We start from the raw sequence: 25,781 nt of genomic DNA on the forward strand, positions 1-25,781 counted from the left end.
TGAGGTGCTGGTTCAGGCCTCTGCGTAGCAGCAGATAAGCTCTGGGCTGACTTATCTTCTCGGGGAGATTTTATGTTTGCTTTTCTTTGTCTTCTCTCTGCTTGTTTCAGCCTCAGCCCGTTTCTTCCCATAACTCATGTTCCCATCCCTGACGCTGCCCTTCTCGCTTGCATTACTCACTTGGCTTCCTCTCCGCTTTCCCTCTTCACTGCCTCCCTCCTTCGCCCTCAGATCGCCGGGCTCCTGCCTCCACGTCTCCATCCTCCCCCAGATCATCTCTCCGGCTCCAGGCTTCTGCTCTGCTCCCCTTGACGGTCACCTCCTTAATGTTGGGAGCCGACTCTCAAATAATTATGTGGGTTGCTGATTAGCAGTTTGTGAGGGCAGAGCTGGCTTGGGCGTTTAGTTAAGGCTCTGAGCGAATACCATTGCACAGTTCCTGATGCAGTCCAGAAGCTGTCTTGCTGCTTTCCTGCTCGTACCCCCGTGGACTCTCCATGCAGAACCGGCTCAGGTGCCTGAACACAGATTGTGGCTCCAGAGGGGCTAACGCTGAGCCAGAGCTAGTAAGTCCGTCTGTATCCATGCTGCTCTTCTCATGCTCATTCCCCTTTGCTTCCTCATGGATCCCACCAAGGAGCAGAAGGGATGCACATCTAGCACCCGCTACGTTGCTCAGTTCATCCTCTGATTCTGTTTGGGCTTTTATGACCCATTTTGCATGTTGGGAAGGACATGGTCCATTCAGTGCACAGTGTCTGGAAAGTGGTGTAAGGAACAGCTACGTCTGCGAGAGAAGGGAAAGAAAAGCTGGAGGATGATTTTTCATTATGGGACTTTTTGCATCCGCAATGTGGGAAAGGAAAAAGTGGTGGTGGTAGCCCTGAGGTGGGAAACTTGGAGCAGCTCCCTCCTGGACTGAGGGAGCACTGCTATTTTTCTCGTGGAGCTCAGTGACAAAAAAAATTGGGAACTGCTTTCACGGGGCAGGAACGGTGCTTTCCTTTCCGTCTGGAAAACATCCAGCACATTTTGTGTGCTGTTGGGGATATAAAAGAAAAGTCACAGGCAAAAGAACAGAGAACTCCTCCTTGGCTTGTATGTGAACAGTGCAAGCAGGTGTGATAAGTGTTGTTTGAATTTGGGGGGATCTGAATGGTTTGCTGAGCTGAATGCACAGCAGACTGTTTGGATGCTATGCTGTAAAATATATTTCAGCTTTTCTCATCTGATGGTGTGGGGGTATATACGTCTCCTGGCATGCAAATAGAGAAGGTTGAAGGGTGCTGTGCATTGCTGTGATACACATTGCAAGAAATCGTTGATATATCCATTACCTGCTTGTATGTAAGAAGGTGAAGAGGCTTCAGCAAGCCTGAAATTGCTGGAGTCTCTAGTAGAAATGTTGCTCTATTGCAATGCTGAGTGAGTTTTTGAATCTGTGCTGCTCCTTGCTTGTCTCCTTGGCTTATGCTGTCCTCTGTCCTGTTTTGTTACAGGGTCTTTGGACCGCAGTGATGAGGAAGCCTCGGAGGAGGTCCCAGCAGAACTTGGAGGGGAGGCGTTCTCCCTCGCCCTACAGCCTCAAGTGCTCACCAACTCGGGAGACACTGACGTACGCTCAGGCCCAGCGGATTGTGGAGGTAGACATTGATGGGCGGCTTCATCGCATCAGCATCTACGATCCCTTAAAAATCATCACGGAGGATGAGCTGACTGCCCAGGACATCACAGAGTGCAACAGCAACAAGGAAAACAGCGAGCAGCCCCTTTTCCCTTCCAAATCTAAGAAAACACCTTCCAAAGGCAAGAAGAAGGAGTCCTGCTCCAAACATGCACCAGGGACATCTTTACACTTACCCCAGCCCAACTTCCGTGTGGTGGACTCCTTCAGCCAGCCAGATGCCCCTCCTCTCCCTGCCGCCTACTACCGGTACATTGAAAAGCCTCCTGAGGACCTCGATGTAGAGGTGGAGTATGACATGGATGAGGAGGATCTGGCGTGGCTGGAAATGGTCAATGAGAAGAGAAGGGACGATGGTTATGGTACAGTTTCTGCTGACACTTTTGAGTTGCTGGTGGACCGGTTGGAAAAGGAGTCGTACCTTGAGAGCCGGAACAACGGGGCTCAGCAGTCCCTCATCGATGAGGATGCCTTCTGCTGCGTCTGCATGGACGATGAGTGTCACAACAGCAATGTCATCCTGTTCTGTGATATCTGCAATCTGGCTGTGCACCAGGAGTGTTACGGCGTGCCCTATATCCCCGAGGGGCAGTGGCTTTGCCGCTGCTGCTTACAGTCCCCTTCTCGCCCTGTGGATTGTGTCCTTTGCCCGAACAAAGGTGGAGCCTTCAAGCAGACCAACGATGGCCACTGGGCTCACGTGGTTTGTGCCATCTGGATCCCAGAGGTCTGTTTTGCAAACACTGTGTTCCTGGAGCCCATTGAAGGGATAAATAACATCCCCCCGGCCCGGTGGAAGCTCACATGCTATATCTGCAAGCAGAAGGGCATGGGAGCTGCTATCCAGTGCCACAAGGTGAACTGTTACACTGCCTTCCATGTCACCTGTGCCCAGCGGGCTGGTCTCTTCATGAAGATCGAACCCATGAGAGAGACCAGCATCAATGGCACGACATTCACCGTGCGCAAGACTGCCTATTGTGAGAGTCATTCCCCACCTGGGATGGTGAAAAAAGGGTCTCCAGCTGCTAGCGGTGAGGGGCAGGAGAACACTGTGAGGGAGAAGGGAGAGGAGGAAGTCAATTCTGGTCCTCCCAAAGGGTCTCTAAAAAAGAACCAAGTGAAGTTGAAGCAGAAGATCAAAAAGGAGCCTGGTGACGTGACCAGTGGGCGTTCATCTGTGCCCATGGTGGCAGTCGCACAAATTCCCTCTTACAGGTGAGTGTTGTAGGCGGATGGGAAGGAGCTGGACAGCTAGACAGGGTCTGTTTTAAGGACTCGGTCCCTCTTGTTGCTGACCTTGGAAGCGCTGTCTCCAGTCAAGACCTAGCAATAACTGTGTTCAAAGCATGCTCTGCAGAATCATCTCTGACCAGTGTTCTTCCACGTGAGTGTCACTGACACACTGGTTTTCCTGCTTTGCCAAGCAGTCATCCCGAACTGTCATGTAATGTAGAATCCGTGGTGGTCCCGAATAGCAAACGCCCATCGAGCATCCAAATTTACATAGATGGCTGTGAAGGTGGTTTTAAAATACTTCAAGTTGGAAGGCAGATAGGGGTCATCCTGCTATTAAATTTTTTTTTAATCTCCTCATTTCATAGTTTCTTAATTCCTCCTTTTATTACCTGTCAGTGTTGCAAGCAGCTTTGAATTTGGCTGTGTATTTTTTTCTCCCAGCTCTCTCTCATGCAGAACTAGGTAGTGCTGAATTTTCGTTTGGTGCCTGAGAAAGTGTGGTGATGTGTTGCTGGTATTTTAACAGATAAGCTGGGAAAACTGCTGGTAAGGCACCATGTATGATCTGACGAATGGTTTGAAAAAGTTAAAATAGGTGCTGTATTATTCTTGGACTCCTGTCACATTAGTTTCCCAGACTTCAGCTTAATACCATCAGACTTAAATGACCCCAGAAAAGTTCTTGGCACTGAAAGTGATTTTGAAATTAAGGCTTGGAACCGAATTGGTGGCTGCATACTTTGACCATGCTGTGGCAAGTGCTTGGTGAGAACTTCCAACCAAACTGCTACTGAAATAGGGATATATTGTGAAAAGTAGGCACATATGTCTTCGCTGTGGGGAGATCCCAGATTGTACCAGTTGCATGTGTAGTTCAGAGTGTGCATTGACACAACACCAGAAAGCTTTGCTGGGAAACCTGATGGTATCACCAGGGTCTGCAGAGTCACGATTGCTGTGCAGTTCTGCAGTGTTGCATGACACCTCTTTGCTTCCGTTAGGCTGAACAAAATCTGCAGCGGCCTTTCCCTCCAGAGGAAGAACCAGTTCATGCAGAGGCTCCACAACTACTGGCTGCTGAAGCGGCAGGCGAGGAACGGGGTGCCCCTGATCCGGCGCCTGCACTCGCACCTCCAGTCCCAGAGGAACGCGGAGCAGGTACTGGTCCCCAGCTGAACCCTCATGGGATGACCTAGAGCTTGCATTCTGGGGGAGGTGTGCTTGATGATGGCTGGGAAGGGGAGTGAGGGTGAAAGGATCAGAGGGTGACCTGATTGAAGTCTCTTTTGGTCTCCTCTTGGTATGCTCATGCCTGAAGAACTGAGTTAGTATATCAGTGGGATACCCATCGTGCCACTAGAATTGGTGTTGATGAGCCAGCAGGTAAGAGTTTTTCCCCTGAGTCAGGAAACCCAGGATTATGCAAGGGTGTGATGGGCTCTTGGTGGACTGATCTCTTAGATGAATCATACAACCACGTTCCTCACGGGTGATTAAAGGTCCCCTCCTCAAGAAAATGGGTGTTAGCTCCAGAGTCCTGGCCAAATTCCAGTCTGGGTCATTCTTCCTGCAGCTTCAATTTCCGACCCTCCCATGCACATTCATATGGAAGTTTAGACATAATCATCAGCTCTGGACAACTTTGCTTCCTCCTCTGAGCTGGCATCCAGAGTCACTCAATCTCGATGTTATTAAACAGCACTGGCACGAGAAGTAGTTGGTGAAGTAATGAAGCAGTCAGACTCTACCCTCTAACATAGCCTGTCAATAGGCATTGTGCACGTTGTGCACGTATATTTTTACTGTAGCTGGAGGAATTTGTAGGCTTTTGGTTTGTATGAAGACAGCTCTGAGTGATTAATAAAAACAGTATTTCCCACTCATCAGTCTGGAGCTTGGGGAAGTGCAGCATTTCCTTGGTGTATTAAGTTGGCAATTTACTGTAAGTTAGTTCTTAAAAACAAATGTCCTACAAATATAAACCATCAAGATCTTGTGAAGCAATTGTCCTCTCTTGGCAATCATGCGAAAGTATATGCACTTCAGCTGTATCCTCAAAACCATTTGAAAAGCTACAGATTTAGGAGAGGAAGGGTGATTGCGTTGCGAAGCTGCTGAACTGTGTCTTGGAAGGTGTGAGCTCATCTCCCAGCGTTGGCTGTTCCTTTGTGTTTTGGCGAATCTCTTTCCGTGGCTCTATTTCTTATTGGTTAGGAAAAGGATAATAATAGCTCTTTTCTCCTATGCTTTTGCTCGCCTTGCCTTTATACTGTAAATGCTTTGGGCTGCCTCTTCGATGCACAGCAGCCAACAGAAAGAATCTCCAGCCTCTATAATGAACTTGGATATAAAAGCAGGGAGGTGTACATGGGCATGCACTGAAGCATGTTCCCAGAGTGTAGTTACAGTATGATTTAGGCCTAACTTTCACAAATAACAGAAAATCCAGAAAGGCTGATGTTGTGTTTGTTAGACAGCTAAATGCTGTAGGAGACAAGTAGACAGGAGGAAGACTGTGAGAGCAATTCACAGGGGACGCCTAGAAAGACGAGGAAATGCAAGAAGCCAGTCGTGTTTTTCATCTCATCCCACTGCTCTGTCTTACAGAAGGAGCAGGATGAGAAGACCAGTGCGGTGAAGGAAGAGCTGAAGTACTGGCAAAAACTGCGGCATGACTTGGAGCGGGCACGGCTGCTCATCGAGCTGATCCGTAAGAGGGAAAAACTCAAACGGGAGCAGGTAGGTAGTGTTGGCTGTCAAGTTCCTGCACTTGGCTTCGGTCCCATGCAACCACCCTGTGCTGCAGAAGGCAGAGGAGGAACATGACAGTTTTTGTTGAGCCTTTTCCTCTTTTCATAGAGTCTTGACTTTCGGATGTGCAGAGCAGCTATCTCTCCCTGTGCCAGTCACAGGCTCGCGCTGCTCAGCCTCTGCCCTCAGAACTGGTGCTGGGCTGCAGGGTGCTGGGAAAATACATTTGCATAACTAACGGTGAATTTGATTCCTGACCTACAGCACCCCTTCTATTTCTGGGCATGGACCCAGGTGTTTTGCAGGGTAGAAGTTTGATCTCCTTTAATGTTTATTTCAGGAGTTTGGTTACACCTACTCCAGAGAAGAGGTCTAAATCACAATTCTGCTCTGCATTTTGAAAGCTAAAAATTCCTGTGTTTTGCCCTCTAAGTACACTTTTGAGAAGACACAGTTTTAACATGGAGACCGTTTACTGATTTCCAGTTTGATCTGTGTGCAATTATCCAAAGTTGCACCGTTACTTCCCGTGCTTGCCAGCTTTGCCTGTTGAGGGTCTTTGCTTGCCATACCTGGTTGGACGGTGCAGCCACAACTGTGCTCTCTGGCACAAGTATCTTCAAGGACAGCTTCATGAAAGACTCGCCCTGCGCACGGTGAGCTTGCACGTGTGGCCTCAGGCATCGCCTGGGTGCTCTCCCTGCTGCTAGGCACTCAGGCTGTCTGCAGGGAGCCAGGCAGAGGGAAAGCAGCACCCTCTGTGATCACAGCCCCTCTGCAAGCTATTTTTTTGTGGCCAGAAACTGCCCACAGCTTTTCTGGAGTCTTTTTGATGCCAGTACTGGTTCATTTGCTACGTTGTCCCTGATTTACAGCAGTGGCTCAGTCCTGCTTGCCGTGTGGACATATTTTAGGTAGGAGGATCAAAAAAAAAATCACTCTTGGGCTTTGTTTCTGTTTGCTTTTGATATCTTGATATATGCATATCACAGTTGACTAAATCCATAAAAGCTTCTTGAAACTACAGTGTGCTTTATAAAAGGATAAGATACCACAGAAAAGTGTATCTAATTGGAGCTCTATCCCAGTCCGGCTTTTAGCTGAGTGAAAAAGGATGCTCCAGAGTCCTGAGTCTTTGTTTTGGGCTTCTTTCTCGTCTTGAAGGAAGAGTGTTGTCTTTGTATCCGTCTTCATTCATTTTCTTATTGATGCTGTCTTGTTGCTGAGCACATCAAATACAGTTTATGTAAACAGACTTGCTTTCTTTTGCTACTGAAGTGGTTGATTTAATGACATAGAGGGATTATAAGATCAAAGAAATTAAAACATTAAAGGAGAAATAAATACTTCTATCCTGTTCCAGTATCCTTTGAGTAGAGTTTCAGTGTAAGAGATCAAACCGGTGCTACAACTTGTTTGCTTGAAATCAAACAGTACTAGAGACTTTGTAAAGGATGTAAGAAACTGTATTAGGAATTTGCAAACATCTAACCACTGTAGTTGTTTGGCTTCTGCCTGGAAGTGTGAGAGCTTATATCTTAAACTTTGTTTATGCTCTCTCGTCTAATTATGGATGTTGTTGTTCATGGAAAAGCCTACATGCTTTTAACTTTTGTATAATGTTGCTAATTGGCATAATAATGTCTTGAGGCAGGGAGTTCTACAGGATAATTTACCAGGCATGAAAAGCTGCTTCCTGTTTTCATTTTTAGTTGTATTATCGTTTAACTTTATGGGGTTTCCTCTTGGTTTGGCTTTATGAGGTTGAATAAGCGGGAGTTCCCCATACAAGAGGATTGGACTGCGCGGTTAGACTCTGCAAAGTGCTGTCTGCTAATGTGCATCCTGCACATGGGGAGCACAAGGTGTTTGCCAGAAATTCTTCAGCAGTGAGTCTACCAGACCAATGGTATGATGACCTGACATTTCCACCACTGAGTAGGGCTGGGGTGATGATTCAGGAGAAACTGGAGGGAAACACCACTCGCACACCCTGTCCTCGATAACTGTGCTCATCGCTGTTTTCCCGTTTGCAGGTCAAGGTTCAGCAGGCTGCTATGGAGATACAGCTGACCCCTTTCAATGTACTTCTACGCACTACACTGGACCTGCTGCAGGAGAAGGATGCTGCCCAGATCTTCGCAGAGCCTGTTAACCTGAACGAGGCAAGTCTCTTTCCTAAAGGTGTCTAACGGGTTGTAGATGAGGTATTGCTGGGCAGAAGCTCATGTGCTGTCATAACCCTGGAAGCACAAACCACCCTGTCCCAAGCTGCTGGTGGACTAAAGAATATCTCAAAGAGGACTCACAGTGTGGGTATCCTTCCAGGCCAAAAAAGGGTATTGTCTTCTGGAAGCTTCAGCACGTCTCAGACAAGTCATGTTTTGCAGAGCCAGGATGTGTCTGCCTTGACTGGGTGACACAGAAATGAACTGCTGGCGCTGCCCCTTGCCGGTGGAAAGGGCATTAAGAGTGCTTGTGATGGATGCGCTCTAGTTGGCTAGTAAATGGTTTTTGTAATTGTACAGGTTTTATATGTTTAGGTTCCAGATTACCTGGAATTCATTTCCAACCCAATGGATTTTTCCACCATGAGGCGGAAGCTGGAGTCCCACCTGTACCGAACATTGGATGAGTTTGAGGAAGACTTTAACCTTATAGTTACCAACTGCATGAGGTATAATGCTAAAGACACGATTTTCCACCGAGCAGCTGTCCGGCTCAGAGACCTCGGAGGAGCGATATTGCGTCATGCACGGCGGCAGGCTGAAAACATTGGCTTTGACACTGATGTGGGGATTCACCTGCCCGAGTCACCCAAAACTGAGGACTTTTACCGCTTTTCTTGGGAGGATGGTGAGTGTTTATTAACCTTTATTTTTTCAAATAGATCATAACTGTGTTCTTTGTTCTGAGCATGTCACTCAGCCTGCGTGAAAATCTGAGCCGTCACTCAGCATACAAGAATTTTCCTATCCATCTATTTGGTTAAGCTAACATCTAATTCCTTCATAGCCTCAAAGAGCAGGATTTCAGGTGAGCCGGGCACTCAGAGCTAGGTGTAGCATAGCTCCAGCTCTCCTAGTGCATGTCTGCCTCAGAAGAGCCTTGTGACTGCCCGTGCTGTTTGATTCATGCCATGGCTGTAGTAGTATAAACTTGGTATTTTAAAGAACAATACAAGTGGATCTAGGATTTTTTGCTCTGAGGAGAGCTCATATATTTCATTGTAAATTGGCAAGGTACAGAGCAACTGAGTTAGATGGAGCACTGAGGACTGGGAGAGAGTGGTGTGGGGTTAAGTACTGGAACCCAAGCAGTCCTTCTAGCCGAGACTTTCCATTCACAACATGACCACATTGATTCTCCTAGCTGTCTTGAGATGCAGCTCCAAAGCATTGGTTGAATAACGTGGCTAAACTTAGTACAGAATACTGCTGCCATCCAGCACGCAGAGCTCGCAGTCTGCAGTCCGTTTCCTAAATGTTGCATCCCTCTTGGACACAGATGGACAGTCTGTTATGAAATTTGTGTTGGTGTACAATAGCACAGCCCTCAGCTGTCTGCCCTGCTCCAGCGGATGCCAGCCCTTCAGCAGAGCCAGAGGAATGGCAAACACGTTATGCTTTGGCCAGTTCTGTTTGTGGTTTGATTTTGTCATTTAATCTGGCAATGACATATGTTTCTGCCAAGGACCTGGACTGTGAGCTGTCTTGTGTGGGTGCAGACACATGTTCTTTTACTGTTGCCCCTGGGACGGTAATGGGAACGGGCAGTGCAAGTTAAATCAGCTGCTCTTTACCCAAAGGAAGTAAGTCCGAGCTCCAAGGTTAACAATTCCTAAATCCCCGAACTAAAGCAGTTGGTTCATGAATAGCAGCAGTGGGAATGAGGGATCGCAGTGGTCCCAAATGCAGGAGTGGAGTTCCCTTCTTGAAGAAGCCATGCTCCTTCCCTTCACTGTTACGCTCTCTTTTGATGCAGTGGATAACATCCTTCTCCCGGAGAACCGGGCTCACCTCTCTTTGGAGGCCCAGCTGAAGGAGCTGCTGGAGAAGCTAGACATGGTGAGCACCATGCGGTCCAGCGGCGCCCGGACACGACGCATCCGGCTTCTGAGACGGGAGATCAACTCCATTCGGCAGAAGCTGGCCCAGCAGCAGAACAAGACCATGCCCAATGGGGAGCCTGTGCTGTGGGAAGAGGGGCTGGAGAAAACATCAAGGGAAGGGGACGAGGAAGGGGAGAAAGGTGAGAGGTTGCAGCAGGATTTTAGCTCCAGCTCTCCTAGCGCATGTCAACAGTCAAAACCTGCTATTTCTCCTGTCTGTGGCCCTAGTGAAAGACGGGAATGGCTGTTGGTAGTTTTGGCAATAACTCTTTCTAAAATGTTCAAGCAGACTCTTTATTCCTTTAGTAGATGATGCCAAGCCCCCGCACCCTCCCACCCTGGAGCCCACAGGACCTGCACCCTCCCTCTCAGAGCTGGACTCTCTGCAGGACCCTCCAACACTCAAACCCATCAGTGAAAGCAAGTCCTTGAATCAGCTGCAGAAGAGGGTGATGTCAGACAGGGAACTCTTCGACAAGAAGGCGCTGCAGCGGGAGAGCCAAGCCTTCCAGCGCCTGCTCAGTGACAACGGCCTGAACGGACTGGCCTTACCGCCTGCAGACACCCCTGCCAGCCCCCGCTTCAGTGGCGTGGGCCGACGGACATCTGTCCTTTTTAAAAAAGCTAAGAATGGGGTGAAGCTTCAAAGAGGTCTGGACTGCTCCCTGGAGAACGGGGAGGACCACGGGCAGAGCGGGCAGCTTTTGCCCTCCCGCCCTGATGGGGAGCGACAAGCTCGGAAGCGGCCGCAGAGCAGGACCTGCAGTGAGAGCGATGGAGAGAAGTCGCCCAGGCAGGCGGGACAGAGAGGTAATTCCTTGAGATTTCTCTTCCTTCTGTACACTTGGAAACAGTGAGGTGGGGCTGAGGGAGTGGGAATCCTGGGGCTGAGTAAAAATGTCTGCATCCAAACTACTTGCCTGAAACTCAGTTTATGCTTGGGGTGAACATGGTCCCCGTAACCAGACGTGCCTGATGAAAGCTTCAGCTCTTCCACAAATTTCTAAAATAAGGCAGACAAGACATGTCCATAATGAGTTGCACCTCTCTCCTCCACTGACTCTATATGGAGTTCCTGGTAACTTAGTTCAGCTCTAGACACCTCCATTTTAGTCATTTTAAGGTACCAAGATGAAGCCCAGGGAGGTCACAAGTAATTCTTCCCTTTACCAGTCAGCTGGGCTACTGTAAGAGAGAGTTTGCCATTTTTTGTAGGGCAAGGCAACCAACGTGCCCAGCTGCTTGCAAAGCTGTTGAATGGCCTGGCTGGAGACTGGGCTCTCCAGTAAGGGCTGAGAAGTGTTGGCATTCCTATTTGTATTGGCTCGGCCACTCTTAGGAGTGAGAGTTTCCTGCTGCAGAAATGGTGCGTTCAGTTCAAAGTGTGCAGCAGACCAGTACTGCAGCACCCATGTAAGATGAGATGTTAAACATTACTTTTACATCAGCTGTACCCTCAGTTCTGGGGCATAAATAACATTAGGGGGAATACCGAGCAGGTTCCTTTTCAAATTAGATCTGCAAATGAGGATAAGCAACTGAGATGAAATTTGGAAAGACACAAGGTGGAAAGGAACATCTGAGTGATAGCAATGTGATTTCTTTTTAATTCTGTGTTAACGACCATCGTAGGACAGTTCCTATCTGTAAGGCTTGACTTAGCCCATACCTCAAATATTACCTTAAAGTTATTTGGCTGTCAGAAGGTTGCTAGCAAATCAAGAGTGGGAGGAAAACAATTGAATGCGGGGATTGACTTACCAGGACAGGTTAAAGGAAACACAAATGGCTTCTCCAAAAGATTGAGGGCCTCACCATCATCATCTGCCAGTAATTAAAGCAGAGAGGAGTTGTCCACAATGGATACAGGTCAGAATGAGAGGCTGAAATTAAAAAAGGGAAAATAAAGGCAGGGTACTGGAAAAACACTGATAACTAGGCAGTGACATTTTTCCTCTGCTGAAGCAGCACTGCTGGCTTTTTCCTATGAGTTGCAGCACTGCTTTTGTGATTCAGCTCCTTCCACTGTTTCAAACACAACTGATTTCTCCTTACTGGAGGGAGTGTCTGGTGTGCCGAATCTGTGTTACCGCAGGAGCAGGTCAGCGTGATCGGGATTGTCAGAACAAGGTGTTTCCCAGACATGTGCTCCTTGTGGCCATTCCATATTTATAGCTGGAAAAACAATAGTGGCCTTGGCATGAATTTGCCCTTTGTATGGCTGACGGGCTTTTGATGAGCCCATGGGGAACCTGGGGGCGATGGGTCCCTGGATAGGGGAAGGCTAAGGCTGTGGTCATCTGGCTTCTTGCGCCTGCTCTGGGCTTGGGGATGCTCTCAGGGGTCATTCCCTGTCCACCCCTGCCTGTCCCTGATTGTGGGATCTTGTCTAAGCTCGGAGGTGATCCCAGTTCTCTGTGTAGGTATCCCTCCGGTGCACAGAGCAGGAAACCTGGCAGTGAAGGGAAAATTTCCAACGCTGTCAGCATCTGGGGCAAATAAGTGAAATATTCCACTTACGGCTACAGTGACATTTGTACCGGCTGGAGAGAAAGGTGGTGGGGAGCCGCCTTCTACCCAGGGGGAATTTGCTTCCTCAGTGTCTGCTCTGTCCACTGGAAAATCTCATTTCCAGAAATTGAAGCAACGAGTTTTTCCTAGAGCAGTTTTCTCTCAGCATGAACCGGTAACCGAATAAGCTGTGGTTTTATATGCCTGCTCCCGTGGGCAGGGACCAGCCCGGCAGCCAGGCCCCGGGTGAGGCAGGGAGAAGTCCGTGGCAGTCAGCATGAAACCTCCATGTCTTTTCCAAACGACATTTGAAGCCAGATGAGCAAGTGGTTCATTTCGTGACCTCTGGCCTTGCCCAGCGAGCTGGATGCTGCATGGAGCTCTCCTATACCATCCCCGGGCACTTCTCCAGTACTTGCTTCTTCAGAGACAGCCTAATTTTTAATGTGTTGGGGGTAGAAATACCTTTTATTAGTCACCTTTTGGTTGCAGCTGAGTCTGGGGAACTCGGTGCAGAATTTCCCTCTCCGGTTGAAGTACTCAGCATCTTCATGGCTGTCAGTCATGGGACAGTGACCCTACCTGAGTCTTGGTAGCATCTCTGTGTCTTGCTGCTGCTTCTTTGAGCTGATTCCTATTTGTCTCCTTGGCAGGAGTGACTAATGGCTTTGTGAAGCACGCAGAAAGCGGTTCTGACTCCGAGTGCAGCTCTGGCCTGGGCGGTGGACTGGTGTTTGAAGCCTGCAGGTAAGTGCTCCGTGCGAAGCTGTTCCCCAGAAAACCTGCTCTCTGGATTAATCTGCCTGGTTTTATCGTTCAACTTCTTTGTTTAAAACCCAGCCCAAGCTGTTACTTATTTTGTGTGTTGACCTTAAAGACAAAAAGCTTCTCGGGTTCCATCCCGTCCTCTTATAGGTCCCAAAAGCAGTGCTTGATTTTTCAAGCAAATGGGTATCTGTTACACTTCTGTTTCTCAATGCATACATGTCCTCTCTGCTGATGCATACCTTCTTGCAGTTCTTGAGAGCCAAAGCTAGAAAAACCTTGAGCTCAAATGTCCAGTTCAGCACTGCAGGTGAAGCTGAACTTCTGCGACCTACTGAATTGCTGCTTTCTTCCTCTCAGAGGTTTAAAAGCAGAACTGGGCACTTCAGACAGGACTGAAGAGACTTAAAGCAAACATCTGTCATCTTTTGGTCAGATGCAGTAGGCATGCATGGGTACCATATCCATTTTCTGGTCTTATCTACCTATCCAGCCCTCCTAACTCTGACTCAAGTCATTTCACAGCCCTTTCACTGCATGGTGAAACCTGTATTATGCCAGAATCATGTTTGCATGAGTTGTGAGTGGCAGGCTGAGAACATTTGACCTTGATGGCTAAGATCGTCCAGGACAGGCAGAAGCAAGACTTTCTTAGCTGATATTCTTAGTAATATTTTCGGTGCCTTGAACATGTCATTGCCCTCTGCTTGTCTTTGATGACCCTGAGGGTGATGACCCATCACTAGAGAAATATGTTCAGACATTTTATGCTTCCTCCCAATACATGTGCTCAGTTAGTCCTGTAAGACCCCAGGCTTGCAATGTCAGTTGGGCACTTGAAATCCTAAAGGTCCCCATGCACACCGGATCTCAGGACGGAGGCTACGCTTTAGAACTAACGGCTGTGTAACGAATTATTCTGCAGCAGGGTTGAATCCCTAGAGCATTTTTTAAATGAAAAATTCGCTCTGCTATGCAGAGTGATGCTAAATGTTAGCTGTCAAAAGAGGTGTATAATTTTGCAGTTGTAGCTAGGGTTTGATTAGTATTTCCATTATAAATCTGTTTGCAGAGGCTTTCGTGCCCATGACAAGGGGCAAGGCCCTGGGTTTGGAGGAGTAATTTTGGAGTGAGGGCTTTTCCCTGCAGCAGAGTGATCCCACCTCAACGGTCAGGTGCTGGGCAGCCCGAGGGAAGCAACGTGGTGCCTGAGTAAATTATCTCGCTTAGCACATTCTGAGCCCCTTGGAGGCATAGGACCTCCAGCTCTTCTCTGAGATGGGAAACCCACCCACTTCTTCACCTCTCCCCTCTTCTCTGGGATGTGTGCCCAGGTCTTCAGCTCAGTCATTGCCTCTTCTGTAAGCCTGATACTACCATGACCCCTGTGCAGATCTCACAAGAAGCTACTGCAATAAACTATCGTAAGGTGAGGAGCTGCATCGAAGGGAACAAAAAGGAGAGACCTGGGTTTGTGCATAGTTGTAGTGTCATTTAAATGAGGGCCCTTGAGTCATGCAGAAATCCATGGGGTGAGGACTAGGAACCAGAAACTCCCTTCCAAACTGTGTCTTGGCCTCATGGCCCCCCTATATTTGCCTCTGTTTCTCCACCTGTAAGTGAGAGAGACAAATCTGAATTCACAGGGGAGCGTGGGGACTTGGTAGTTGATGTTTGTATAGCACTTGGAAGATGAAAAGTGCTTATTACAATAATCACAAGCAATTCACATAGCAAAAATTACATTAGAGCTATGTGACACCCACAAAACAAGGGATTAAAAACAAGCTGATGTCTCATGGATAACTTGTACAATTATTCTATTTAGGAACAGCTCTGTTTACTGCTTTTTCTCCAGTCTTTCTTTTTCAGCACCAAATTAAGTCAGAATGGGTTGCATATTAGAAAATTGTAAAAGAAAAAAAAAAGAATTACAATAAGTGAAAAAATGTGATTGCTTGAGGTGGAGATAGTCCATTTTCTGAAATGTTTCTAGTAATGAGGTGAAAGGACATTCAGGACATGGGCTGATAGAGTCCAATTGCATATATATTGGAATTGTGTTGGAAGGCTGCTCTGTCGTCTCCAAAGTCTATACACAACTGGGTGAGCTCATGCAAGCTCCAAGCATCACTGCATCAGCTCTCCAGTCTTTGCTGCGTTTCTTACTCATGTTCATAGCTTGGTTTCTATTAGGTCCCTTTCATTGCTCATGGCAAAGCTGGGATGAGGTCCAGTGTACTTGCACCAGAAGAGATGTATTGATGACATTTTGTTGAAGTATTCAGTGTTCTTTTCATGTCAATGATGCACTACGGTAATTTTCCAATATTTTAAACAGAGCTGGGGAATCCATTTACTTGGCTTTGTTTTCAGAGGTAATCTGTTTTCTCCTAATATCTACTTTTCCATATCTTTCTAACAGTGGTTTGATGCCTCCCAAGCGAAGTCGAGGGAAGCCAGCTCTTTCTCGGGTGCCCTTCTTAGAAGGTGTGAATGGAGACTCCGATTACAGCAGCTCAGGTGAGAACGGCGGCACAGCAGCCCCGCTTTGGGGAACACCCTGCTCCGGTCCCACTGCACTGTAGAGCTGACGTCGTCTGAACCAGGGGGAGCAGGTCTCAATGCATGCCAGGAACCAGTCCTGCATGAACTATCCAGATTATAAAATCGGACTGCTGACCTGCCTGTGCATTATCACCTGCTTTGTTACAAATTTAGTTTATTGCATAAAAGGTTTTCCTGCTTTCACTTTTACTCATTGCCTGTGCCCTGTGTTCTCCTCGGATGGGTGCTTTCTGTAGGTCTGGTGTGTGTAATGTCCTTGGCACTGTCTTCTGTTTTGGGACTAGTTCTCTTTAATGACACTGCAATACAAACAGTAAATCATAATTATAAGAGGGGCCTCTCCGGAGATGACTTCATAGCTGTTCCCTCTTGTATTGCTATCATTGCTTTCAAGGTCTTTGTAACAAAGTCGTCTTTGTCAGACTGTGCTATACATCAGTAAAATTAAGTCACACTCCTCTAATACTACCCAAGGCACTACACCGATCTTCCAGCGCTCAGACGACCAGATTCTTGTCTTTCTTACGGTGTGTCAATGATAGAGTTATTGCAGGTTTATGCCGAAATCAGAATTCAGCTTTGACTCTCCCTGGTACGCCTGTGCCCTTCTGTACAGCTCCTGTGCGCTCGCTCCTTTCTCCCTGGGAACCGTTATTATCCTGGACCCCACGCGCTCAGCAATCTGCTTTGGAGATAAGCTTACAGAGCAGGGGTGGTACCGGGAGAATTAGAATCAGTGGGACAATTCTGTGTTTTAGAACATCATTTCATTAACGAAAGAATACATTTGGAATGCAATAGTGGAGAAGCACATCAGATCCGTCTTGGCAGTGTGCTCATTTGGGTTGTATTCAGCCTTTTCTAGATTCATATTGACTTCTGGTAAAGCCAGTGTATCTACCATTGCCCCCCCGCCAGAGAAAGCACTATTTGCTGTAAAATTCACATTAATGAAATTGCTCCTTTTCCAGGGCCAGGAGCTGGCAGATTAGTTATTCATGTCTTGAATGGATCTTTTGCAATACTTGTGACTTAAGTTTGAAAAAAATGATGGCTAATAGACTTCTGTCAACTAGAACCAGGCATTTCCTGCAGAGATCAAAGAGCCCCAAAGTATATGGCATCAGAATAGCCTAGATATTTGTATTTAGGAGGAATAAAAAGGAGCTCTCTGAACAGTGGTCCAAATTAATCTCAGATACGGTTTCATCAGTTCCATTGGGGATGGATGTGGCTTAGTGGAGCCTAAGGGACCAAATTCATCTCTTGGATACCCATTTGATTTCAGTGATATAGCAGCTATTTACTCCAGAACTGAATTCGATTAATGTTTCCATATTGAAGAGTTCATCTGAAGCTACATGCATGCATAGACTTAGACCCATGATTTAGGAGACTGTGGCTTTATCATAATGTGTAACATGACTGTACTGACAGAGCATAAAGAAGGCTGGACATTCACCGTGGCCAGGCTGGATCTCACTGCACGTTAAATTTTATCATAAACTTACTGCAGATGAGATGTGTGTCTTACCACCTCTGGTTTGGATACCCAACGCATATAGGTACAAACAATAAGTGGTTTTCCATTTTGCTCTAGATCTTGATTAAGAGAAATGGTTTGGAATTATGCATATGTGCACACAGTAATGATTAAATGTATGCTCTTGTGTGACGAATAGCTGGACAATAGGTTTGTTATGAAAAAAAAGGTGAAATTCCACCTTTCCGCTTGCTGCAGAAGCAAACAGGTTAAAAATTAAAACAGAAATATTGTCAGTATGTTTTAAGTACAACAGTAGTTCATCTGTTTTAGCTGATTTCTACTGAGACAATGCATCATGCCTGGGTTAGATGATGGTGTGGTTTCTTATGTTATCATAACCCCCTTGCTAGTAATCGCCCTCCTAAGCCATGTCTCCTTCTGTCCCTTAGGCAGGACTCTCCTGATGTCCTTCGAGAGTCAGGCTGAGCTGGAGCCCTTGGAGCTTGTGTGGGCCAAGTGCCGTGGCTATCCCTCCTACCCTGCCTTGGTAAGTACCCCGTTGCTCTCTCGCAGCCTGTACCCGCAGCGCAGGTAGCCCAGAACACAGTGCTAGTGTGCAGTGTAACCAGACAGAAAAGGAAAACTTCCCAAAATCATGCAATATGTGCTTTTTTTTTTTCCTTTCCCCTTTGCACAGTTAATTTTCCCTGTGCTCATTGTTTCAGAGCATTGCAGAGGATTCATAAAACATTGGTCTCTCGGTGCCAGGGATAGGAGGAGATCTTTCCTCTCCTCTCCTGTTCACTCTGCAGGTATGGGGAAAGTAATCAGTACTGTTGGCATGAGAAGACCTAAATTTTATAAAGGCAGGCACCAGGTTCCACTGGTGTCTAACTACCCGCACATTTTCCTGTGTAGTGAGTACAACTCCATATGTAGGTGCCCAACTGGCCTTGTGATGTATATATGCTCTTCGATAACCATATGTTTGATTTAAATATGGGAATATATGCATGTGTTTGCACCTAGTCCTTTGAACGATATTTCCTTAATATTTATCTGTCTTTGGATATTTGACTATTAATGTGAAATCCATAAACTTGGCTTCAGTGGTGACCGGGATAACATACTCAGTTCCAAAGCAAGACATGACATGCAGCTATTGCTAGGAAGTACGAGTGCCACTGCAGGCTTTTAAGGGCTTGTTAAGTTACCAACAGAGATTGCTGAAGTAAGCGTATAAGTAAGAACATGAGATAGGCTGACTATGTTTTGTTGTTTCTGCTACTTTTAAATATATCCCTTGAGACATGGCTCTTCCTGCCACCTCTGCTCCGTGTAATTTTTGCATGGCTAAAACCATCCCCTTAAGTACCCTTATGGTTGGGATTGCTAAGACAGACAGCGCTTGTGACTGCTGAGAAATTGTAGGGGGTGAAAGCAAGTGTAGTCATCACGGAAATTACACAGGTCTCTATATCCAAGCAGCAGAGCTATGAAACCATCCGTAAGCTGACACAGCATGTATGCCTGGCTGTGGCTGAGCACGGTTCTGATGCCGTCAAAAAGGGCAGATTCTGCTAAAAGAGCGACCCTCATCCATGCTCTTAGTCTAAGTGGGAGCCCAGAGGAGAGAACAGCTACAGATCTGCTAGCCATGTTGGCCAGCCAAAGCATTTTTAGATATTCGTGTGGCTACAGCCAAAGTTAAACAGTGCTTTAGCATGGCTTTAAACACTGAGGTTGCCCCCAAAAAAGGCATTTTTATAGCAATCTGTTGTGGTGGAAAAGTGTCTTAATAAATTCCTACAGCTGGCCAATTTCAAAGACAAGCTGCTTTTTCAAGCCCTTAGGAGCTAAGATCAGGAGGCAGAGGCGACTAGACCGAGTATTGCATCCAGCCTTTGCTGTTTCGTTCTCCTCCTGTGATCACATAGCACAAATGTTGGACACTGATATGGGGAGAATCGACACATCTGTTGTTACTTCTCTCCAAAATGACTATAGCCTGTGTTCCTCTAGCCTGATAAAGCTGGCACTGCCTGTCGACTCTCTCCAAATATCGGGCCTGATTCTGATCTAATAGCAGTATAAATCTGAGCAATGTTGCTGAAGTCAACTGAATTGCACCAGAATGGAGCTGTTGTGAAATCGCATTATGCCTGCTGAGTACAGCAGTGGTGTTACATTTATTGTACAAGTTAGGAGTGAGGGAATGAAATCCTTCACTGAACACAAAAATACTGAGTTTGTACTAAATTACAAATTAGTGTAAATGCATCTGCATCCATACAGAACCACATGCTTATGTCCTTGTCCATTTTTTAAGATCGGGTGCTTGGTCTTTGGACTGACTGGCTTCCCTTCCACAGGGGAAGCCTCAAGGACAGGAAGATCCTTTAAAAATTGCAAGCAATTTTGCTTACCCATCCTAAGCAGATTTTAATTGTCTAGCTTGGATAGACTGAAAGAACAGAAAAAAACCTGCATTCTTTGCAGTACTTGAAGGGTTTTGTGCTTAAATATCCTTTCTCTGTGTCACTAGATAATCGATCCCAAGATGCCGCGTGAGGGTTTGCTCCACAATGGAGTCCCCATCCCAGTGCCACCCATGGATGTGTTGAAGTTGGGGGAGCAGAGGCAGACAGAGGCAGGAGAAAAGCTCTTCCTTGTCCTTTTCTTTGACAACAAGAGAACCTGGTGAGTGTGTGCACACAGGCGAGGGCCTGTGGTGAGTGCTATGGCAGAGAGGGAAGATTTAACATAATCTTTGGTATATGGGAGCATACAGGGATTATGATGATGATGATGTTACATGAAAAATTTAATTTAAATAGGCAGCAGTCAAGGAGAGTCTAAATGAGGAAGCCAGCCTGCTTTTCCCTGGCCCAGGAGCATGACATCTGACTGCTCCACTTCCACGGTGAACAGCCCAGGATCCTCCACCCAGGGGTCACATCACCACAAAAATACCGAAGCACATGAAGAGCCAATTTAGTAGTCAAAATCTGCAGCAAATTAGAGAGAGCATTTGACTGTAAAACACCAGCAGACTGAGCAGCCAGTTCCACTGCTGCGCAAAAGATTTGCCAAAAATCTCCAGGGTAACATTTTCAAAATGCTGGGTTTATTCCATATTTAGACTTGCCTCATTTTTCAGAGGTGCCGAGTACCTGCAGTTTTCAAATCAAGATATTTGTTTAAGATGGAAAATGTAGGTGTAAGCACCTGGTTCAGGGCAAGTGAAATATCTCAAGGCCTTTTACTGTTCTGTCTCAGGCAAACTGAATCTGCTGATTTTTAGTATCAGTGGCTGACCATGCTCACATGGTAACCATTACCCAGCCAGATACAATAAGCCACCAACGGGTGAAGTGCCTTAAAAATAAGCAATAAGGCTTTGAAACAATGGGAAACTTGTAAAATTGGAGCATTATGCTGGAAGAGGTGAGTCCCCCCAATGAGGCAGGCACACTGAACCCACTGGATTATTTAACCAGCAAATGCCACATGGGAGCACGAACCAAGCAAATAAATTGTCACACAGGAGGCAATACCTGTGTGCAGCTGGGATCACAGATCCAGAGAGTTTATATTGCGGACAAAGCAGATGCTGGGCCATTGGGGTGCACATGGAAACAGAGGAGAGAATGGGCTTGCCTCTTCTTCTGCTGCCTCTATAAAATTAGATACCAAGAGTTTAAAAAGGAGCCTTGTGGTACTTTGAGAGCCCTTCTCCTCCTTCCTCCTTTGGGGGAATGTCTTTGCTGGCATCCCTGGAAGAGCAGGGAAGGGCGAGGGGCTGGAGGAAGGAGGCAAACATTGCCCAGAGGCTGTGTCGCCACCGGAGGGAAGGTGCATCATGGGGAGAGAGCAGAGCCAAACACGCAGTGGTTAAAGCAGCAAGGGGGAGTGTTTCTCCTTACATTTTGGGGCTGCCGCAGTGTTTTATGCAGTTTAAAGAGATGGAGGCAAGGTGCAACACAGGCAAAGGAAAAGCATGTGCTGTCTTGGGAAGCTGAGAAGGGGACCACATTTGCATCACTTGATGGGCATGTTTGTGTCCTCTGGGGAAAAGAGGTGCCAAGAGACAAGGTTTTTTATTAGTACACTGCATTGGTTCACTGTCCCTGATTACCAGAACCACTTGATACAGGGCATGTTCTTCAAAGAGGTGCTAATGATTTTTAGCTGAAAATCAATGGCAGTGCCACACTTCCTGTTGTGGTAGTCATCAGTTTTAGAAAAGGTAACTCCAAACTTGTCATTGAAACTACCTTTCCAATAAAAATCAGCATTTCCTTGTCTGAAGACAAGCTCTGGTGGATGTTTACACTTTTAAGTGGCCACCTAGATCCTTGTTTGCAATTTGTGGGAAGCTAGGGTGCCTCAGGAAAGTCCTAAAAACCCCTTAGTGCCAGAACCAAATTCTGCTGACTTCAATGATGCTGCAGAAGGGTCACAAAGACTGAAATTGGCCCCTCATCTTCGTGGTGAAAATAAGCTGAGCTGCCCTGGGTTGTCCATGTTGGCTGGCTGGGAGATGTGTTGAACTGTGCTAGCAGTGGCTGAGGTTTAACTCCAAGGGGCTGGACTTCATTAGGAAAGATGACATGTTTCTGACTGTGTTAACCTGGGCTAATGACTGCACAGTAAGAACTTGCTGTAGAAAAGGCACTTGCAATTTAAGTCATCAGTTGGTTGTGGTCAGCTTGGGCTTGGAACATGTCTACTGGAAGCTGCCTGTTTCTGGATGATACTCAGATAATTGTAGTCACCCAAACCCTGATGCTTACAGCCTCTTGGAACAAGGCAGAGCTTTCTTGGACATAAAAACTTAATTTCAGCCATGGAAGTCCCTGTATTTGCTGCACTGTGGAACACAGGAGTTTCCAAGTTTCCCCTGGAGCTCCAAGGAGCATTGAAAGCCTTAAGTGAGGACTCCAGGGAGAGATAAAACTGTGCTCATGCAGGAAGGCATTTTGGCTACAGGTGGTTCTTCCATGTCAAATGCAGGCATTTAAACATTTGTAGCATCATTGTGGGGTGTTAGTTATAAACAAACAGGTCACACGAACATAGCTGCTCCTGGGGAGGAGATGACAACTAGTGAGTAATCACTGCTGAGACATGTGGGGAATGCTTGAAGAGCTGGAGTACCTGGCCATGTCTTGGAAACTCTTGGGACAAACTCCTTGGCCTGTTGCAGCAGGTATGAGAACCAGGCACATCAGAGCAGTCAGCCTGCTGCAGAGAGCTCACGCGTAGCGTTGCAAGGGCAAGAGGCCTCCAGGTGTTTGCTCTTCTTTCCCCATTTCCCCTCTTGACACCCTCGGTGATGGGGCTTTGCGCTCTCCTTTCTATCGCAGGCAGTGGCTTCCACGTGACAAAGTCTATCCCCTCGGTGTGGACGACACAGTGGACAAGTTAAAGATGATGGAAGGACGAAAAACCAGCATCCGCAAGTCTGTGCAGGTGGCATACGACCGAGCCATGATTCACATGAGCCGCGTGCGGGGAGATCATCCCTTTGTTACGTCCAATTATCTGTAACGGGTCGGGGTGGCCGGTCCTCCTTTTCCTCCAGACCCCGTGTTCTCTGCGTTGGCAGAGCAGACCGTCTCGTGCCCTGACCCAGCAGCTGTCAGCACTCCTCGAAGTACCCTGAAATGTGCCAAAAAGCCTGTCCAGCTTCTTTCTGAATGTGTCTCGCTGAAGAGCTGGCAGGAGATGAAATGTATAGTCTACAGGGCCAGGAGTAAGGTAGTTAGGAAAAGCTGCCAGGTGACGGGAGCCAAGGTGAGCTGATGCAGTGAGCACAGCGCAGCACTCGGATGTTCGGACCTCATGCACCCTCCCTTGCCCCTGCCTCCCCGGGCCGCCAGGGATTTTAAGTCGTCAGCCAGCCCCAAGTAATTCCCGGGAACCCGTCACTGCTGTAACTGAACCAGGATCCTTTACGGAAATCCCAACTGGACTTTCTTGTGCCAAATTTACCCTAACCATCATTGGCCTTTTTATTTTTTTAAATGACGTTGATTGTCCTATCACATTAAAAAAAAAAATCGTAGCTGGGAGTTTGTGTTACGATTGTTACTACGTACATAGTGTTTTCATGTTAGATTTCTCTCATTGCATTTAGAAAAGCTTGAGGTATTTTGGTAACCTTCCCCTCTGCTGCACACACTTACATGCACAGAGCTTTAAATACAAAAAGCAAATAGCTGATTTTTGTGTGTGTGTATGTCCTAGAAATTTATTTGGTAGTTTCACATTTAAATTCTGATTTCTGTGACTGTGCTTGTTCCAGTAACATTTCATATCATGGTTTAGTACAGTACTGAGTCTAAGCAAAGATAACTTCCTTTTTTTAAGAAGCAAAACTAATTTTGGAGGTGTCTAATGAGCTGGAGCAGCTTTGCAGGCACTGAGGTTGATCAGGGTTGGAGGGAGATACATCTTTTGTGTTGGTTTATGCACATTTGGTGTGAGGCTCCTCTTCCTTTCTTCCCTTTTTTGTCTCTCTAACGTTTTCCTCTGACTCGGTTTGGGTTGAAACCAAGCACTAACTAGAGCACACGACCATTTTGCCTTTTCGCCTTCTCCTACACACGCATATCCTTTCCCTCGTGTGTGGGTCTCCAGCATTGTCATCCATTAAAACCCAAGTAAACCCAGCTCTGCAGACAATCCCTGGTTTTTTGGGTTTGCATTGCAAAAACGGGGACAACTGATGTTTGGAAACTTGATGACAAAACCTTTTCTATTAGCCAAGGACTTCATGATTTCTCTGATCTCTTCTGTTGTGTATCCCTTTTTGCTTTCCCATTTTAAGAACCAAAGGTGCAGAGCAAGATTGTAGATTGAATATCATCATTTCACTTTTTAACTCAATATTTTTTTATTATTTTAACTTTTTCATACTGAAGAGAATGTAGGGTCAAAATAATAATAATTAGTAATAATAATAATGAATAGTGGGAAGTAATCACTGCCATTTCTACTTGGTCTACTTTTTTAAAATACCACTTCTTATACATTGGGACATGGAACCACACTTTAAGGAAGATTCCTGTAACATATAGAGGTGGGGCATAGGATTTTGTAAAAATAATAATAATAATAATGCCTATGGAGTGTGGCTAGGGAAGGATGTTGTGTATATAGTTGTAAAATATTGTTCTAAATTATTTAGACCTATTGTCACCATTCTTGAAGTCCTCAGTTGTGTTGCTGGATCTTTTATATGCACACAGTGTAATTTATTTAAAGGAACATACACTTTTCTAGGTGGTAGCTCAGCTGTGGACTTGTGACCTGTGTATATGTTTTAAGATCTTGGGATTTGGGTTTTTTGGGTTTTGTTTTGTTTTGTTTTGTTTTTAAATTACATTTTAGAATTTGAATTGGCTAATATCCTGCTGTTGCTACGGGACCTAAACGTTACTGTCAGTCTGCTGTAAAGCACAGATCGCTCTATTTATTGTAGAAAGTGAGTTTATTTGCTTTCTAGAATTGTTTATATCAGATGGTATAAGAGAGGTAATAAGAAAATCTATGCTTGTAAACAAAAAAACAAAAAAAGCTAATTTTACCTACTATAATCTGACTGTCTGAGACTATATTTTCTCTCTGAGAAATAAATGTTCTAATGTATAAAAAAAAAAAAAAAAAAAGAGTCCTTCCTTGCTAGTGTTGTCCTGAGGTCCAGGACATCGCTTACCATGATGGTTTTTATTCATCCCAGTCGTCCCAGATGCGGGCGTAAAGCGGTTGCAAAGAGCAGTGATAGGGAAGGGACACACGGAAGGATTTCTTATGCTGCCTCGAACATCTCCTGGAGGTGAGTTTGTTCCCTGTGCGATGGGTGACAGGGTTGGGTGCTGCAGGCTGGGATCCCACCTGGCGCCGTGCACGGCAGCCCTCTGGCCAGGGGGTGGCTGAGAGCCCCGAGGGGATGGGAATTGGGAATTTGGGGCTTGAATCCCATCTAGTGATGCTCATGGTGGGCCGGGGGCTCCTGCGATGCCGGGCCATGGGCAGTGGGATTTGCCAGCAGATGGAGACAGGAGCTGAGCCATGCAGATGCAGCTGGGCTCTGCAGCCCGGCTGGTCCCTGGCTCCTGGCTGGGGCTGGTTTCTCATTTTAGCAGGGTTCTTGCGTTGTCTCTCTTCCCTGAGATGCATTTTCCCTCCCTGCACAGGTTCGTGTTGCTGCAGGCGGTGGTGCACCATCAGGACCTCTTTGCTGCCCGGCCCCTCTCTGCAGACCCCGGGTTTCGCTGGAGGCTGCTGCTCTCCGAGGAGGCAGGTATCGTTCCCGTCCACCACAAGCATGAAGCCCTTCTGGAGCCAGAGGCACAGACCCACTGTCGTGATGCAAAACCCTGCAGGAGCCAGGGGACACTTTTCCCTTCCTTTCTCCCATCCCGTTGTCAGCCTGAATGCCCCAAATTCTGCAGGGGACAGATACAGGCTCTCGCCTCCTTGCCCAGCCTCTCTGCCTGCCTTGCCGGCACGTCCTCTGCCTCCCGGGCTCAGACAATTGTCAGTCTGATCTGTGAAAGGCCTCGGTTTCTGATAATCTCCCATCCCCAACGGCTGCTGCGCTGTCATGGTCTCTGACCCTCATCTCCAACTGATATTGAAATACCAAGTAATTAAAT

At 46.7% G+C, this 25,781-nt stretch overlaps 1 protein-coding gene across 2 annotated transcripts; it reads left to right on the forward strand.

Annotated features, from left to right (window-relative positions):
• The first annotated feature begins 533 nt into the window (after positions 1–533).
• BRPF3 (bromodomain and PHD finger containing, 3) lies at positions 534–22,668 on the forward strand. Of its 2 annotated transcripts, XM_009579750.1 has the most exons (13): positions 534–566; positions 1,500–2,902; positions 3,925–4,081; positions 5,531–5,662; positions 7,711–7,839; positions 8,218–8,530; positions 9,659–9,925; positions 10,095–10,595; positions 12,950–13,043; positions 15,487–15,584; positions 17,565–17,662; positions 19,661–19,815; positions 22,485–22,668. In XM_009579750.1, the coding sequence occupies exons 2-13, from the start codon at positions 1,518–1,520 to the stop codon at positions 22,666–22,668; spliced, it is 3,513 nt and encodes a 1,170-aa protein (XP_009578045.1). In that variant the 5' UTR covers positions 534–566; positions 1,500–1,517. The 2 variants fall into 2 exon arrangements, with proteins under 2 accessions (XP_009578045.1, XP_009578037.1); XM_009579742.1 differs by lacking the exon at positions 534–566 and having other exon boundaries at positions 1,518–2,902; positions 10,092–10,595.
• The last annotated feature ends 3,113 nt before the right edge of the window (positions 22,669–25,781 follow it).

The sequence above is a fragment of the Fulmarus glacialis genome, unplaced genomic scaffold (genome assembly GCF_000690835.1).
Source record: "Fulmarus glacialis isolate BGI_N327 unplaced genomic scaffold, ASM69083v1 scaffold28860, whole genome shotgun sequence".
Taxonomy (NCBI): domain Eukaryota; kingdom Metazoa; phylum Chordata; class Aves; order Procellariiformes; family Procellariidae; genus Fulmarus; species Fulmarus glacialis.